This window comes from Protomyctophum parallelum (genome assembly GCF_964188405.1).
Source record: "Protomyctophum parallelum genome assembly, chromosome: 17".
NCBI classification, from domain to species: Eukaryota; Metazoa; Chordata; class Actinopteri; order Myctophiformes; family Myctophidae; genus Protomyctophum; species Protomyctophum parallelum.
In genome coordinates, this window is record NC_139719.1 from 41820266 (window position 1) to 41837278 (window position 17013).

General features: G+C 47.8%; 1 protein-coding gene across 1 annotated transcript; it reads right to left on the bottom strand.

The window, feature by feature from the left end:
* Positions 1 to 10227: 10227 nt before the first annotated feature.
* LOC310874774 (kelch domain-containing protein 3-like) lies at positions 10228 to 16197 on the bottom strand (the record flags this gene model as incomplete). Its single annotated transcript, XM_083787636.1, has 2 exons — positions 10228 to 10957; positions 16085 to 16197. The coding sequence occupies 2 exons, from the start codon at positions 16195 to 16197 to the stop codon at positions 10228 to 10230; spliced, it is 843 nt and encodes a 280-aa protein (XP_083643762.1).
* Between the last annotated feature and the right edge of the window lie 816 nt (positions 16198 to 17013).

The following is a 17013-nucleotide window of genomic DNA, read 5'->3' on the forward strand; positions in this document are numbered from 1 at the left end:
CTACAGCCTGTAAGGAAGATGCAGGTCCCACAGAGAGGACAGACAACCTTGGGTGTAGTCCAAGGATGACGACAAATCAGCACTACCCATGTCCCTGACCATCATGAACAAACATGTCTATCAGAGCAGCTCACACTGAGCTGTTTCTATGTCAACTGACACCTTCACCAATGCTCTGAAGAACAGAATTGTGAAGAATTTTCTGAGGCCAGTCTCAGAGTTCTTAGTTCCCCAGCCAGACTTCTTGAAAGAACTTTTACGTTATTACTTCCAAGGACATTCCCTTAAGGTTGATATAGTGATACAATGTTATTGTACCAAAGCGGGGAGTGTGCTGCCTTTGGAATGGCAGTTTGGTACATGTTTAATAATTCTGTCATTTAATTAAGTTACATTAAAAGGTGAAGTGTATTGTAACAAGTTTTACTGCCCTCCAGTGGTGGAAGTAGAAAGTGAAACGAAACTCAGTAGGGCCAGCATTTCCCAGTAAAACGAAACTCAGTTGAGTCAGCATTTCCCCTCAGAACAGTGAGCTGTGCACATGGTCTGCTGAGAATTCTTCTTATATGCCTTTGCCTTGGACATTATTTGTCTGTAAGTACATTTTAGTTGTAGTTAATCAATGGGATGTTTGTATTTCATGATGAATGATGTTTGCAACTTTCCTATTAGCTTAACAACATTTAGCTTACTGCAGCAGTGGCTGCAGTGCTTTCTGTGTTTCAACTTTGTGTTCCTACTAGTTCAATGCAAATAGCCTACAAGGCTTACTATTACTCACACACATTTACCTGTGTGGTAATTCCTTTGTTGTTTATTTACAGTACATGTGTGCTAATTAATTTTTATGTTTATTTCTGTACTGTTTCAGTTTTACAAAATTACCTGTGGAGACTTCAGTAAATTCAAGAAAAGTCAAGCCTTGTCTCTTTATTGGAGGATTTCAGAAAGTGTTAACTAGCTGTCTAGCTGCACATAGGCACGTGTTGCAAGGGCAGCACACTGTCAGACTTTTTTTATCTTTACCTTTTATTACAGATTTTATAGTCTGGAATGTTGAATCAGGATTGATCAAGTGATAATATTATTACTCAAAACAGAGAACAACACCTCCCCAGAATAATAGTCAACAAACAAGTTCCACATGAGTATAGGTTGAGAATAACTGACCCATTTATTAACTTGAGCCTATACTTCAAATGTGGAAGTGTTCTAGTGACAAATTTATTTTATTGTATTCTATGCCTTTTTTTATCCATACTATTATTATTATGCACATTATGCACAAAATTTTAAGGACCCAGCAATTTGTATCTCTGTGACCCCAAATTATTATTTTGTAAAATCAATGTCAATTTAGAGTGTACAAATGGAACCTATCATTTGGCTGGGAGTGGGGACCCCTGATCCCCAAACCGTGCATACTGTCCTACAGCTACACAGCACACTGTCTGTCCGTGACAATGGAAATAGTGACGTCTGTTTATTTAAGCATTGGTTAGCACTTAAGCAGTTATTAGCATCATAGCATGGTCTGTCACATAAGTATTGACAAAAGCGGTCATATTTGTCAACCAACTGTTGGGGACTGTGGGGATATATCATTTTAAGAACATGAGCATGTCGTCATGCTCAGCTGTCAGCTTGTTGTGCTGTTCCGTCTCTCTCGTCTAAGATGTTGACGCTAATCAATGCTAAAGATTAGCTTGCATTGAGCTAAGGCTGAAACTTTGCTGCTGTTGTTGCCACGGTGGCGAATCCATTTTTGCACTCGGCTGTTGGGTCTTTTTTGTTTTATAATATATAATAATACTCCCATGCGGGAGCGGCTGTCAATGCGGCTTTCTCCACACTGAGTAGCAGCGCGCAGTAATGGCTAGTGGCTAGCCTAGCAGCCTGCACTGTGCAAGACTGCCACTGTGAAGTGTGACTGGGGCTGCCAATGCCTCTGTAGCGCACACTGCTGGAGGAATAAAGTCCTGGAGGAGTGGAGTACTAGAATGGACTGGAGTGGAGTGCTTGCAGTGCTTGGAATGGATCGGTCATTTTCGCTGTAGTCCGATCCGATCCCGATCACGTTTTTTTGGCTGATATCGCCCCGATATCCGATCCGCGGCATCCCTTTATATACAAATACCAAACTATTTTACATGTCATAAAAAAGATAATCAGATGCTGTAAGGTATTAAGTGACTTGAAAATGTTCAAGTCAAGAGGGCTCAAGTCAAGTCAAGTCTCAAGTCCTTGGCGTTCAAGTCAAGTCAAGTCTCAAGTCTTTGGCATTCAAGTCCCAAGCAAGTCCAAGTCTATTTTTGATTTGATCAAGCAAGTCTAAAGTCATCAAAATCGGGACTCGAGTCCAAGTCGAGTCTCGAGTCTCGAGTCCAAGTCCCCACCTCTGCGTGTTGCCATCCATATTTTACGGCCGCCACACAGGAGAGGTTTACGGGGCTGTTAAGGCTGATTTATTATACTTATATAGCTGCTTTTATACGTAGAAAATAGAAGATCTACAGTATGAGGTCAGAACGCGTCACGGAGCAACACTTTCTGAGCTTGTTGTAGATTGGTAGAAGTATAACGGAGGTTTTACAGTGGTGTATGTGTCTGCATGCATGTGGGGAGTCTGCAGGGAGAGTCTGCAGGGAGAGTCTGCAGGGAGAAGGGTGTCTGCATGTGAGGAGTCTGCAGGGAGAAGGGTGTCTGCAGGGAGAAGGGTGTCTGCATGTGGGGAGTCTGCAGGGAGAAGGGGGTCTGCATGTGGGGAGTCTGCAGGGAGAAGGGTGTCTGCAGGGAGAAGGGTGTCTGCATGTGGGAAGTCTGCAGGGAGAAGGGTGTCTGCAGGGAGAAGGGTGTCTGCATGTGGGAAGTCTGCAGGGAGAAGGGTGTCTGCAGGGAGAAGGGTGTCTGCAGGGAGAAGGGTGTCTGCATGTGGGAAGTCTGCAGGGAGAAGGGTGTCTGCAGGGAGAAGGGTGTCTGCAGGGAGAAGGGTGTCTGCAGGGAGAAGGGTGTCTGCAGGGAGAAGGGTGTCTGCATGTGAGGAGTCTGCAGGGAGAAGGGAGTCTGCAGGGAGAAGGGTGTCTGCATGTGAGGAGTCTGCAGGGAGAAGGGGGTCTGCAGGGAGAAGGGAGTCTGCAGGGAGAAGGGTGTCTGCATGTGAGGAGTCTGCAGGGAGAAGGGTGTCTGCAGGGAGAAGGGTGTCTGCAGGGAGAAGGGAGTCTGCAGGGAGAAGGGAGTCTGCAGGGAGAAGGGTGTCTGCAGGGAGAAGGGTGTCTGCATGTGAGGAGTCTGCAGGGAGAAGGGTGTCTGCAGGGAGAAGGGTGTCTGCAGGGAGAAGGGTGTCTGCAGGCAGAAGGGTGTCTGCAGGGAGAAGGGTGTCTGCAGGCAGAAGGGAGTCTGCAGGGAGAAGGGTGTCTGCAGGGAGAAGGGTGTCTGCAGGGAGAGTCTGCAGGGAAAAGGGTGTCTGCAGGGAGAGTCTGCAGGGAGAAGGGTGTCTGCAGGGAGAAGGGTGTCTGCAGGGAGAAGGGTGTCTGCAGGGAGAAGGGTGTCTGCAGGGAGAAGGGTGTCTGCAGGGAGAAGGGAGTCTGCAGGGAGAAGGGTGTCTGCAGGCAGAAGGGTGTCTGCAGGGAGAAGGGTGTCTGCAGGCAGAAGGGTGTCTGCAGGGAGAAGGGTGTCTGCAGGGAGAAGGGTGTCTGCAGGGAGAAGGGTGTCTGCAGGGAGAAGGGTGTCTGCAGGGAGAAGGGTGTCTGCAGGGAGAAGGGTGTCTGCAGGGAGAGTCTGCAGGGAGAAGGGTGTCTGCAGGGAGAAGGGTGTCTGCAGGGAGAAGGGTGTCTGCAGGGAGAGTCTGCAGGGAGAAGGGTGTCTGCAGGGAGAAGGGTGTCTGCAGGGAGAAGGGTGTCTGCAGGGAGAAGGGTGTCTGCAGGGAGAGTCTGCAGGGAGAAGGGAGTCTGCAGGGAGAAGGGTGTCTGCAGGGAGAAGGGAGTCTGCAGGCAGAAGGGTGTCTGCAGGCAGAAGGGTGTCTGCAGGGAGAAGGGTGTCTGCAGGGAGAAGGGTGTCTGCAGGGAGAGTCTGCAGGCAGAAGGGTGCTGCTGAAGGGGGGAGAGAGAGAGAGCCTCATGCATGTGAGAAGTGTTTAAGACCGCACATTTTCAACACGAAAGAGAGAGAGAGATGAAGAGACAGAAATATGAAAAGAGACACATTTCTGTACAGAAAGCGGGTGGGGGGGTGGGGGGGTGGGGCATGAGAGCGAGAGAGAGAGAGAGAGAGAGAGAGAGAGAGAGACAGAGAGAGAGAGATAGAGAGAGAGAGAGAGACAGAGAGAGAGAGAGAGAGAACCCATTTCCTCCTCCTTGCTCGCTTGCCATATTCCGTCCATTAGCCTGAGTGCTGCTCTCCACACTGTGGTTATACCGCTTTCTCCTCGGGTTGGTTGACTTAACCCCCCCCAGTGGGGCCCGGCCCGCGGCAGAGGATGGAGGAGGCATGGGGGATCTTTTGGGTGGGGTTGTGGTGGTGTTGGGGGTTTTGTACTGTATACTGTATAGGCCTGTAGACGAAGAGGCGGCGAGGCAGACAGCGGCGGTCGGTCGGTCGGTCGGTCCGTTGCGCTGTACAGTGGGTGGGTGGGTGGGTTTGGTTTACTGTACAGTGGGTGGGTGGGTGGGTTTGGTTTACTGTACAGTGGGTGGGTGGGTGGGTTTGGTTTACTGTACAGTGGGTGGGTGGGTGGGTTTGGTTTACTGTACAGTGGGTGGGTGGGTGGGTGGGTTTGGTTTACTGTACAGTGGGTGGGTGGGTGGGTTTGGTTTACTGTACAGTGGGTGGGTGGGTGGGTTTGGTTTACTGTACAGTGGGTGGGTGGGTGGGTTTGGTTTACTGTACAGTGGGTGGGTGGGTGGGTTTGGTTTACTGTACAGTGGGTGGGTGGGTGCGTTTGGTTTACTGTACAGTGGGTGGGTGGGTGCGTTTGGTTTACTGTACAGTGGGTGGGTGGGTGCGTTTGGTTTACTGTACAGTGGGTGGGTGGGTGCGTTTGGTTTACTGTACAGTGGGTGGGTGGGTGCGTTTGGTTTACTGTACAGTGGGTGGGTGGGTGCGTTTGGTTTACTGTACAGTGGGTGGGTGGGTGGGTTTGGTTTACTGTACAGTGGGTGGGTGGGTGCGTTTGGTTTACTGTACAGTGGGTGGGTGGGTGGGTTTGGTTTACTGTACAGTGGGTGGGTGGGTGCGTTTGGTTTACTGTACAGTGGGTGGGTGGGTGGGTTTGGTTTACTGTACAGTGGGTGGGTGGGTGCGTTTGGTTTACTGTACAGTGGGTGGGTGGGTGGGTTTGGTTTACTGTACAGTGGGTGGGTGGGTGCGTTTGGTTTACTGTACAGTGGGTGGGTGGGTGGGTTTGGTTTGTGGTAATTAGAAACATTCCCCCCCTGTCCCCCGTCCCGTCCCGGGGTTATCTAACCTTCTCCCCCTCCCTTTGATACCGGCCCAGTTAGCCCCCGACACGACACCCAATTAAACCTCCCTCTCTCTCTCCCCCCCCCCCCCCCCCCCCCCGCGCCACCCCCCCTCTTTGATAAGAAGGCTATTAACCCATTTAGGCCTGACGTCGGAATGTTTCAAAATGTCTTTTTAAAATGCACTTTTTTTGTTTCTATATCGGTGCAGGTTCTCAATATTTCATGTCAAGGACCCCAAAAATTATAGCAGATCTACAAGCTCGTAGCGTGCCACCGAGTGGCGCGCTACGAGCTTGTAGGTCTGCTATTTTTTTTTTTATCGAAGAGCGACTGACATAGAAGACATTTTTTTTATAATCTGATCTCAGGTCAGAATGGAAAACTGTCGGGATGTGTAGAAGACATGTTTAGAATCTGATCTCAGGTCAGAATGGAAAACTGTCGGGATGTACAGAAGACATGTTTATAATCTGATCTCAGGTCAGAATGGAAAACTGTCGGGATGTATAGAAGACATGTTTAGAATCTGATCTCAGGTCAGAATGGAAAACTGTCGGGATGTACAGAAGACATGTTTAGAATCTGATCTCAGGTCAGAATGGAAAACTGTCGGGATGTATAGAAGACATGTTTAGAATCTGATCTCAGGTCAGAATGGGTTAATGCTGCCCACGGAGGCCGGCCCTGCCTCAAGACCCGCCTGACGAACGTCCGTTGATGAGCATTGAAAGTTTATCGACCACACACACACACACACACACACACACACACACACACACACACACACACACACACACACACACACACACACACACACACACACCCCTCCCCCACCTCCTCTGGCCCTCGCCGCACGCTGGAGGGTTAAAAATGATCTGATAAATCGTGCGGAGCAGACGGAGTATAGAGACGCCGTTCCGTGGGGGGGGGGGTCTCGGCGTGCACGCATCGCCTGGCCTGGTCCTTATCGACAGACTGCCTCGCTAAAGCCCCATCAAGTGGAATTTTAATCCATTCTGACCTGAGATCAGATTCATACGAGGTTTCCACTGGACACACACTGGTCTGATTAGCCCATTCTGACCTGAGATCAGATTCTAAAGATGTCAGTCGTTCTTCGATTTTTTTCAAAAATAGCAGACCTACAAGCTCGTAGCGCGCCACTCGGTGGCGCGCTATGAGCTTGTAGATCTGCTATTTTTCAATAGCTAAAGCATATATGCTATAACACCAAAATGGGTCTCCGTTCAGAATGGGTTAATGGAAAAGAGAAGGATTGTTTCCACCCGCCCTTAACCCATTTAGGCCTGAAAGAATGTCTTCTAGATCCTGAAATACCTGTTTCTGTATCAGTGGTCATGCTCCATATTTCATGTCAAGGACCCCACAAATTATATGTAATTGGCCACCGAGCCCCGCATCTGAAAATATGTTGTTCCAGGGACCCCCCGCAGAAGCAAAGATTTGAGTTAAAAACGTTCGCTCTGAAAGAATATATATTAAAAGATTTGTGCCACATTTTGACGATTTTTCAGAAATAGCAGACCTACAAGCTCGTAGCGCGCCACTCGGTGTTGCGCTACGAGCTTGTAGATATGCTATTTTTTTCAATAGCTAAAGCATAACATAACGCTTAAAACACCTTCCCAGCCCAGAATGGGTTAATGTTTGAAAACAGCCGTGGGGGGGGCCGTGGATAATATGGCAGGAGGATTCGAGACCCCACCCCCGTAAATTATAACAAGCCCACCGTTGCGCGTTGTGGAGTCCTTAACCCATTCTGACTTTGGTGTTGGCATCATGTCGTGCTTTAGCTATTGAAAAATAGCAGATCTACAAGCTCATATCGCGCCACCGAGTGGCGCGATACGAGCTTGTAGGTCTGCTATTTTTGAAAAATCGAAGAACGACTGACATTTTTAGAATCTGATCTCAGGTCAGAATGGGTTCGTCAGACCAGCGTGTGTCCAGTGGAAACCTCGCATGAATCTGATCTCAGGTCAGAATGGGTTAATGATGCCGTAGTCATAGTGTATAGCACAAAATGGGTGGGTTTGAGGCATCGGTGGTGGTTGTGCCTCCAGGAGAGGATTCTGGGGTTCTGTTTTGTCAAGCGTGTCCCTCAGAGCAGACTCTCCGTAGTTGCTTTAAATGATGGCTGATCTCTCCCGTCTGCCATGGGGGAGGTCGGGGGGGGGGGGGGGGGGGGGGGGGGGCAGACAGTAAGGGGGGGCAGTGGTAAGGGGGGGGGGGGGGGGGGTAAGGGTGAGGTGGGGGGGGGGGGGGGTAAGTGGCAGTAAGGCAGATGCTTGTTTCAATGTACACATATGGTTCTGCCAGCTTTTCCCATATCGTCGCTGTCGACTGGAAAACGTCCATGAAGCTCAAAACTATTCCTTTTTAATGAATGTGAAAACATTAGATTACATTAGCTTTTCGCGGGTAAAAAAAATAAAAAAAAATAAAAAAGGTCCCGAACCCAAAATGGATGTGGGAAATGTGATCCGATTCCGATCCGACACGCTATACGAGATTTCTTTCAAATGACGGCACAGAGCCCCAATTGGACCCGTGACAATTTTGGTCCGAGCCGTTATACGACCGTCTTTCTTTACTTATGGACCTGTTGGATTTGTTTCCGAGATCCGATTAATACCGAGACGAGGAGGAACCAGCCTGGACGGCAGTGTGGCACGCTACGCAGGCATGGCAACGTTTTGACGTTGTTGCGCTGATCCTAAACAAGCCTAAAACATTGTACATCATGACGTAAATTCTCCAATTCGTCGCCGATGGGAATGTGATGTTGGTGTAAGACGAAAATCTACACTATAATAGCTGAAAAGGCAAAGACGTGGGTGTAGGGATAAGGGGTAATGGGTATAGGGTTAGGGATAAGGGGTAAAGGCACTGGAGAAAATAGGGCCATTGGGTCCAATTCCTATAATCATGACGAAAAATAACTGTGTCCTGACAATGCATTGATCTTTGATTTCATACAAAACTCTACTGTACAAATTCTGATGATTCTATTCCACCGTTTCAGCGAGCACACAGAAAGACGATGACTCATCCTTTTTTTTTTTTTATCCACGTTGCAAAAAAAAAGGGGGGCTTTTAAGATACTCGATTATAACGTACAGTTACAGTATGAGAGATTTGACGATCTACTTTACTTCGCGAGTCATGGAAACCAGATGGCCTCCATTTCCCAGGCATGAGCACCAGATGAATCAATGCACCCACTGTTATTGCATTTGATTTTAATTAGCATATTAAGTTTTCAAGTTCTCTTTATACTTATTTTTTTCTCCTTCTCTTCCCCCAAATATGCACCGACGTTATGTGATGATGTAAGCTGAGAAGTAGCTGGATGGAGAGACGGACGGACGGACGGACGGACGGGTGGACGGATGGACAGAGGACAGTGAATGGACAGTGTAAATGCTTTATCGATACAGTGCGTCGCCGCAACATTGTAAATGGTGCATTTATATATGGCGCCTTTTTTCCAGGGCGCTTTACATATTCATACACACACATTCATATATACACCGATGGCGGCGGAAACCATGCAAGGCACCAACCTGCTCATCAGGAGCAATTAGGCGTTCAGCGTTTTGCTCAAGGACACTTTGACGATAACTCTGGGGGAGCCCACAGGGTTTGAACTGGAAACCCACCATTTTTTAACTTTAACTTGTTTTTAACTTCTCTTCTGACAACACTGCAGAGCTCAAGAACCTGATGTTGGATAGGAATTTGTGGAGGGCAGTGATCCAGGAATCCCGAGTTGGTGTTGGCTAGACTTCACTCTCGCAGCAACTAACTAACTTCTCTTCTCTTCTTGCAAAAAAAAAAAAAAAAAAAACATTTTCAGATAGGGGGGTCGGCGGGCCAAATGCATAATACTTTTGGGGGTCCTTGGCATGAACACGTTTGAGAAAAACTGATTTAGAATTAAGGCAACATTTGTAGAGTCGGCCTCAGTATTATAGTGGTCAGAATAGTCCAATACAGAATTAATTCCATATGTTGATCTGACCCCCCCATACCAAAGTGCCAGCGCTCGCCCAGCAGTCTGCCGTCAGCCAGGCAGATGCATGTGTAGATTATCACACTGTATTTCAGTATAGACTGTCGTATAAATAATTAAATTAATTAAAACCGGAGAATTTCTTTTTTTCTTTTTTTTAACACATTTAGTGCCGGAAGTGCTTCAAAATAGAAGCTCTGGGGTGCCGGAGTTGTCTGATCGCTCTTTCTCTGAAAGCCATGACCCGGAAACACTTTCCTAAAAAAGTTGACTTTACAAAGTGACCTCACATCCCCGATCATCTTAATTATTTTTTTTACGCTCCAAAAAGCGTTCATATTTTGCGGGAGAGACGGATGAGGAGCAGAAATGAAGCGCCAGCATATCGATCCATTCATCACCACGGAGAGCGCCCTGGATTAGGAGATACGAGTCATTATTTCCGCCGCGCTAACATGGGAGTCAATGACAAGCTAATAGTTGCACAGAGCGTTAGCATACGGCAAGCAAAAAGCGAAATGCCAAAAAAAATAAAAATAGGAAAAATTCTGAATATTCTTATCTCGCCCCGTATCTTTGAGGATGCGCTAGGACGTACAGGTACGTCCGTTGTACCTCTCGGTTCGAATCCTTATGACGTACAGGTAGGTCCTATGAACTGAAACGGTTAATGAGACTCCAGACTCGCCTCATACTCGTGGCTAAAGACTCGAGACTCGACTTGTACTCTACTCAGACTCCAGCTCCGAGACACGTGGGCATCTCTGCTGCCAGTTCCCACCTGATGTTGTGTGGAAGTTCTGACTGATCCAGACCGTACTGAATAAATGCTAGCTTGCATAACGTCTTAAGAGTAGGACTCAAGTCTAAGATGTACAGCTCATCAGCTGTGTTGTTGTCTCCCTGTAATCCTCCAAAGAGGATGATCCGATCTCCCACCATGCAACAGCACATGTTATACATTGGACAGGGTCCTTTCCCCTTGGGCTCAACCTTCTTCCAGGAGAAGGTCTTTGGACTGAATTTCCACAGATCATTGAGGTCCTGGAAACGATTACCGTAGCCACCAAATATGTACATCTCTCCATTGTAGGTGAATGCTGAATGAGAACAGCGTTCTTCTGGATTCAGCTGTGCTGAAGGTGTGCTCAGCCAGAGGTTGGTCTCTGTGTCAAACACTCTGATGTTGTTGTAGTAATGACTCCCCCTATCGCCCCCAAATACAAACATCTTTGTCCCGATGATGGTGGAAGAGTGACAGTCAGAAGCAGGGGGCGGAGTTCCTCTGGTCTGAATTAAAGTCCAGACCATTGTGCTGGTGTCCAACTTGTACATGTCATTAGTGCATCTAGTCATCACATGGGTGGATCCTCCATGGACAAACATGGCCTTCCCCAACACACAGGCTGAGTGGTGACTCCTCGCCTCTGGAACAGTCCCAGAAACCCTGGGTTTGAACCATCTGTGGGTGTCCACATCAAATGCATGAAGCACATTGTAGTATCTCCCTCCCCAGAGGAAGACTGTGTCTTCTACCAGCAGAGCTGTGTGGCCACGGCGCCTGGAGGAAACCTCAAGGTGGCGCCTGGAGGGAACCTCAAGGTGGCGCCTGGAGGGAACCTCAAGGTGGCGTTCTCCTCTCCCAGGGGTCAACCTCCTCCAGCATAAAGACCTGGTGTTGAAGACGTGAACATCAACTTGTTCATCAAAATGGTACACTTTGTCTCTCACGGTTAAAACAGCATTAGGAGTTCTGTCAACGGCTCCTTTCAGCTGTATTGTCCAGTGTAACATCTCAGACGACAGTAAAACACAGTGGATGAAAGTAGTTTAGGTTCAGTTCTGCCCCGTAGAAGAATTGGTGTACTTGGTGCTACTTATATTGTTACAGCACAACAAAAACATACATACACGTACATCTTGTCCAATCAGTGAAGCCGAAGTTGGTTAGGTCGTCTATAGGGAAACCGATGCCGCTCTCCAAATATGGCTGATCGATCGCCATAGCAACCCCTCAGCTCAGGCAGGCCAGGTGTGTGTGGGTGTGTTCCCTTGTGTGCGTGCGTGCGTCATTTCATCCCTCATTGCCTATGACGGACGGACGGACGGACCGACGGACCGACCGACAGAGGACAGTGAATGGATGTAGACCAGGGGTGCCCAAAAGGTAGATTGCGATCTAGATCCAGTAGATCACAAAGGCTGTGCAGGTATAGATGCTTTATCGATACAGTGTATCGATACAGGTGCTTTATCGATACAGTGTATCGATACAGGTGCTTTATCGATACAGTGCCGCGCTGCAACATTGAAAATGGTTAAATGGTGCATTTATATATGGCGCCTTTTTTCCAGGGCGCTTTACATATTCACACACACACATTCATATATACACCGATGGCGGCGGAAACCATGCAAGGCACCGACCTGCTCATCGGGAGCAATTAGGCGTTCAGTGTCTTGCTCAAGGACACTTCGACACTATAACTCTGGGGGAGCCTGCAGGGTTTGAACTGGCAACCCACCATTTTTAACTTTAACTTATTTTTAACTCTTCTGACAAACACTGCAGAGCTCAAGAACCTGATGTTGGATAGGAATTTGTGGAGGGCAGTGATCCAGGAATCACTCTCGCAGCAACTAACTAACTTCTCTTCTCTTCTTGCAAAAAAAAAATAACATTTTCAGATAGGGGGGTCGGCGGGCCAAATGCATCCTTGGCATGAACACGTTTGAGAAAAACTGATTTAGAAAGGCAACATTTGTAGAGTCGGCCTCAGTATTATAGTGGTCAGAATAGTCCAATACAGAATTAATTCCATATGTTGATCTGACCCCCCCATACCAAAGTGCCAGCGCTCGCCCAGCAGTCTGCCGTCAGCCAGGCAGATGCATCATGCGTAGATCATCACACTGTATTTCAGTATAGACGGTCGTATAAATAATTAAATTAATTAAAACCGGAGGATTTATTATTTTCTTTTTTTAATGAGACTCCAGACTCGACTCATACTCGTGGCTAAAGACTCGAGACTCGACTTGTACTCTACTCAGACTCCAGCTCCGAGACACGTGGGCATCTCTGCTGCCAGTTCCCACCTGATGTTGTGTGGAAGTTCTGACTGATCCAGACCGTACTGAATAAATGCTAGCTTGCATAACGTCTTAAGAGTAGGACTCAAGTCTAAGATGTACATCTCATCAGCAGTGTTGTTGTCTCCCTGTAATCCTCCAAAGAGGATGATCCGATCTCCCATCATGCAACAGCACATACCATACATTGGACAGGGTCCTTTCCCCTTGGGCTCAACCTTCTTCCAGGAGAAGGTCTTTGGACTGAATTTCCACAGATCATTGAGGTCCTGGAAACGATTACCGTAGCCACCAAATATGTACATCTCTCCATTGTAGGTGAATGCTGAATGAGAACAGCGTTCTTCTGGACTCAGCTGTGCAGAGGGTGTGCTCAGCCAGAGGTTGGTCTCTGTGTCAAACACTCTGATGTTGTTGTAGAACCAACCCCTGCTCCTTCCCCCAAATACAAACATCTTTGTCCCGATGATGGTAGAAGAGTGACCGTCAGAAGCAGGGGGTGGAGTTCCTCTGGTCTGAATTAAAGTCCAGACCATTGTGCTGGTGTCCAACTTGTACATGTCATTAGTCCATCTAGTCATCATCTGGGTCCATCCTCCATGGACAAAAATGGCCTTCCCCAACACACAGGCTGAGTGGTGACTCCTCGCCTCTGGAACAGTCCCAGAAACCCTGGGTTTGAACCATCTGTGGGTGTCAACATCAAATGTATAAAGCACATCGTATACGCACTTCTCCCACTTCCCCCAGTAGCCTCCCCAGAGGAACACTGTGTCTTCTACCAGCAGAGCTGTGTGGCCACGGCGCCTGGAGGGAACCTCAAGGTGGCGTTCTCTTCTCCCAGGGGTCAACCTCCTCCAGCATAAAGACCTGGTGTTGAAGACGTGAACATCACTATGATGACCAAAATGGTACACTTTGTCTCTCACGGTTAAAACAGCATTAGGAATGCTGTCAACGGCTCCTTTCAGCTGTAGCGTCCAGTGTAACATCTCAGACGACAGTAAAACACGGTGGATGAAAGTAGTTTAGGTTCAGTTCTGCCCCGTAGAAGAATTGGTGTACTTGGTGCTACTTATATTGTTACAGCACAACAAAAACATACATACACGTACATCTTGTCCAATCAGTGAAGCCGGAATTGGTTATGTCGTCTATAGACCGATTCCGTACCGGTTTCATGGTCGCAGCCCACGTATTTCCTGTAGGCGGACTCGACGTAGCTGCGGGGGTAAAACCCTCACCAGGCGCACCTCTTCCACTACAGTGAACGGCAGAGTGACTGATGTTAGTTTGCCTCAAACTTTACTCCTTTACCTGCTTTTTTACTAACACTAACATTACAAAGATGCCCAGAACATCGAGATGAACCTGTGTAGTTTATGGCTGCTCCAACAGTAGTGGCAACATAACAAATAAAATAAAAACGGAATGTCTAATATCCACCGCGTTGGCGGGGACCAGAGCCATTGAGCAATGGTTGAGACAAAGCAGTGAAAGATACATAACGCCAGTCTTACCCAATACCAAATATTTCTGTTTTATTAACACAAGGCTGCTGTACTTTATACCTCATACTTTAAATGCTTAGTATGAGGTATAAAATACAGCAGCCTTGTGTTCATAAAACAGAAAGATTGGGTATTGGGTAAGACTGAAATTATGTATCTTGCAGGATTCTTCACTGCTTTGTCTCAACCATTACTCAATGGCTCTGGTCTCAGCCATCGCGGTGGATATTAGACATTCCGTTTTATTTTATTTGTTATGTTGCCACTACTGTTGGAGCAGCCATAAACTACACAGGTTCATCTCGATGTTCTGGGCATCTTTGTAATGTTAGTGTTAGTAAAAAAGCAGGTAAAGGAGTAAAGTTTGAGGCAAACTAACATCAGTCACTCTGCCGTTCACTGTAGTGGAAGAGGTGCGTCTGGTGAGGGTTTTACTCCCGCAGCTATGTCGAGTCCGCCTACAGGAAATACGTAGGCTGCGACCATGAAACCGGTACGGAATCGGTCTATAGGGAAACCGATGCCGCTCTCCAAATATGGCTGATCGATCGCCATAGCAACCCCTCAGCTCAGGCAGGCCAGGTGTGTGTGGGTGTGTTCCCTTGTGTGCGTGCGTCATTTCATCCCTCATTGCCTATGACGGACGGACGGACGGACGGACGGACGGACAGAGGACAGTGAATGGATGTAGACCAGGTATGCCCAAAAGGTAGATTGCGATCTAGATCTAGTAGATCACAAAGGCTGTGCAGGTAGATGCTTTATCGATACAGTGCCGCGCTGCGACATTGAAAATGGTAAATGGTGCATTTATATATAGCGCCTTTTATCCAGGGCGCTTTACATATTCACACACACACATTCATATATACACCGATGGCAGCGGAAACCATGCAAGGCACCAACCTGCTCATCGGGAGCAATTAGGGGTTCAGTGTCTTTGCTCAAGGACACTTCTACACTAACTCTGGGGGAGCCCACAGGGTTTGAACTGGCAACCCACCATTTTTAACTTCTCTTCTGACAACACTGCAGAGCTCAAGAACCTGATGTTGGATAGGAATTTGTGGAGGGCAGTGATCCAGGAATCACTCTCCCAGCAACTAACTAACTTCTCTTCTCTTCTTGCAAAAAAAAAATAACATTTTCAGATAGGGGGGTCGGCGGGCCAAATGCATCCTTGGCATGAACACGTTTGAGAAAAACTGATTTAGAAAGGCAACATTTGTAGAGTTGGCCTCAGTATTATAGTGGTCAGAATAGTCCAATACAGAATTAATTCCATAATTATGTTGATCTGACCCCCCCATACCAAAGTGCCAGCGCTCGCCCAGCAGTCTGCCGTCAGCCAGGCAGATGCATGTGTAGATCATCACACTGTATTTCAGTATAGACTGTCGTATAAATAATTCAATAAATTAAAACCGGAGGATTTTTTTCTTCTTTTTTTAAACAGACTCCAGACTCTACTCATACTCGTGGCTAAAGACTCGAGACTCGACTTGTACTCTACTCAGACTCCAGCTCCGAGACACGTGGGCATCTCTGCTGCCAGTTCCCACCTGATGTTGTGTGGAAGTTCTGACAGATCCAGACCGTACTGAATAAATGCTAGCTTGCATAACGTCTTAAGAGTAGGACTCAAGTCTAAGATGTACAGCTCATCAGCAGTGTTGCGGTATCGTTTGTATCCTCCAAAGAAGATGATCCGATCTCCCACAATGCAACAGCACATACCATACAATGGACAGGGTCCTTTCCCCTTGGGCTCAACCTTCTTCCAGGAGAAGGTCTTTGGACTGAATTTCCACAGATCATTGAGGGCCTGGTAAGTATCATCGTGGCCACCAAATATGTACATCTCTCCATTGTAGGTGAATGCTGAATGACAACAGCGTTCTTCTGGAAGATGCTGTGCAGAAGGTGTGCTCAGCCAGAGGTTGGTCACTGTGTCAAACACTCTGATGATGTTGTAGAACTGATACCTCATTTGGCCCATGCCCCCAAATACAAACATCTTTGTCCCGATGATGGTGGAGGAGTGGCGGTCAGAAGCAGGGGGCGGAGTTCCTCTGGTCTCAATTAAAGTCCAGACCATTGTGCTGGTGTCCAACTTGTACATGTCATTAGTCCATCTAGTCATCACATGGGTGGATCCTCCATGGACAAAAATGGCCTTCCCCAACACACAGGCTGAGTGGTGACTCCTCGCCTCTGGAACAGTCCCAGAAACCCTGGGTTTGAACCATCTGTGGGTGTCCACATCAAATGCATGAAGCACATTGTAGTATCTCCCTCCCAAGAGGAAGACTGTATCTTCTACCAGCAGAGCTGTGTGGCCACGGCGCCTGGAGGGAACCTCAAGGTGGCGCCTGGAGGGAACCTCAAGGTGGCGTTCTCTTCTCCCAGGGGTCAACCTCCTCCAGCATAAAGACCTGGTGTTGAAGACGTGAACATCAACTTGTTCATCAAAATGGTACACTTTGTCTCTCACGGTTAAAACAGCATTAGGAGTGCTGTCAACGGCTCCTTTCAGCTGTAGCGTCCAGTGTAACATCTCAGACAGCAGTAAAACACGGTGGATGAAAGTAGTTTAGGTTCAGTTCTGCCCCGTAGAAGAATTGGTGTACTTGGTGCTACTTATATTGTTACAGCACAACAAAAACATACATACACGTACATGTTGTCCAATCAGTGAAGCCGAAATTGGTTAGGTCGTCTATAGGGAAACCTCGATGCCGCTCTCCAAATATGGCTGATCGATCGCCATAGCAACCCCTCAGCTCAGGCAGGCCAGGTGTGTGTGGGTGTGTTCCCTTGTGTGCGTGTGTGCGTCATTTCATCCCTCATTGCCTATGACGGACGGACGGACGGACGGACGGACGGACCGACGGACCGACCGACAGAGGACAGT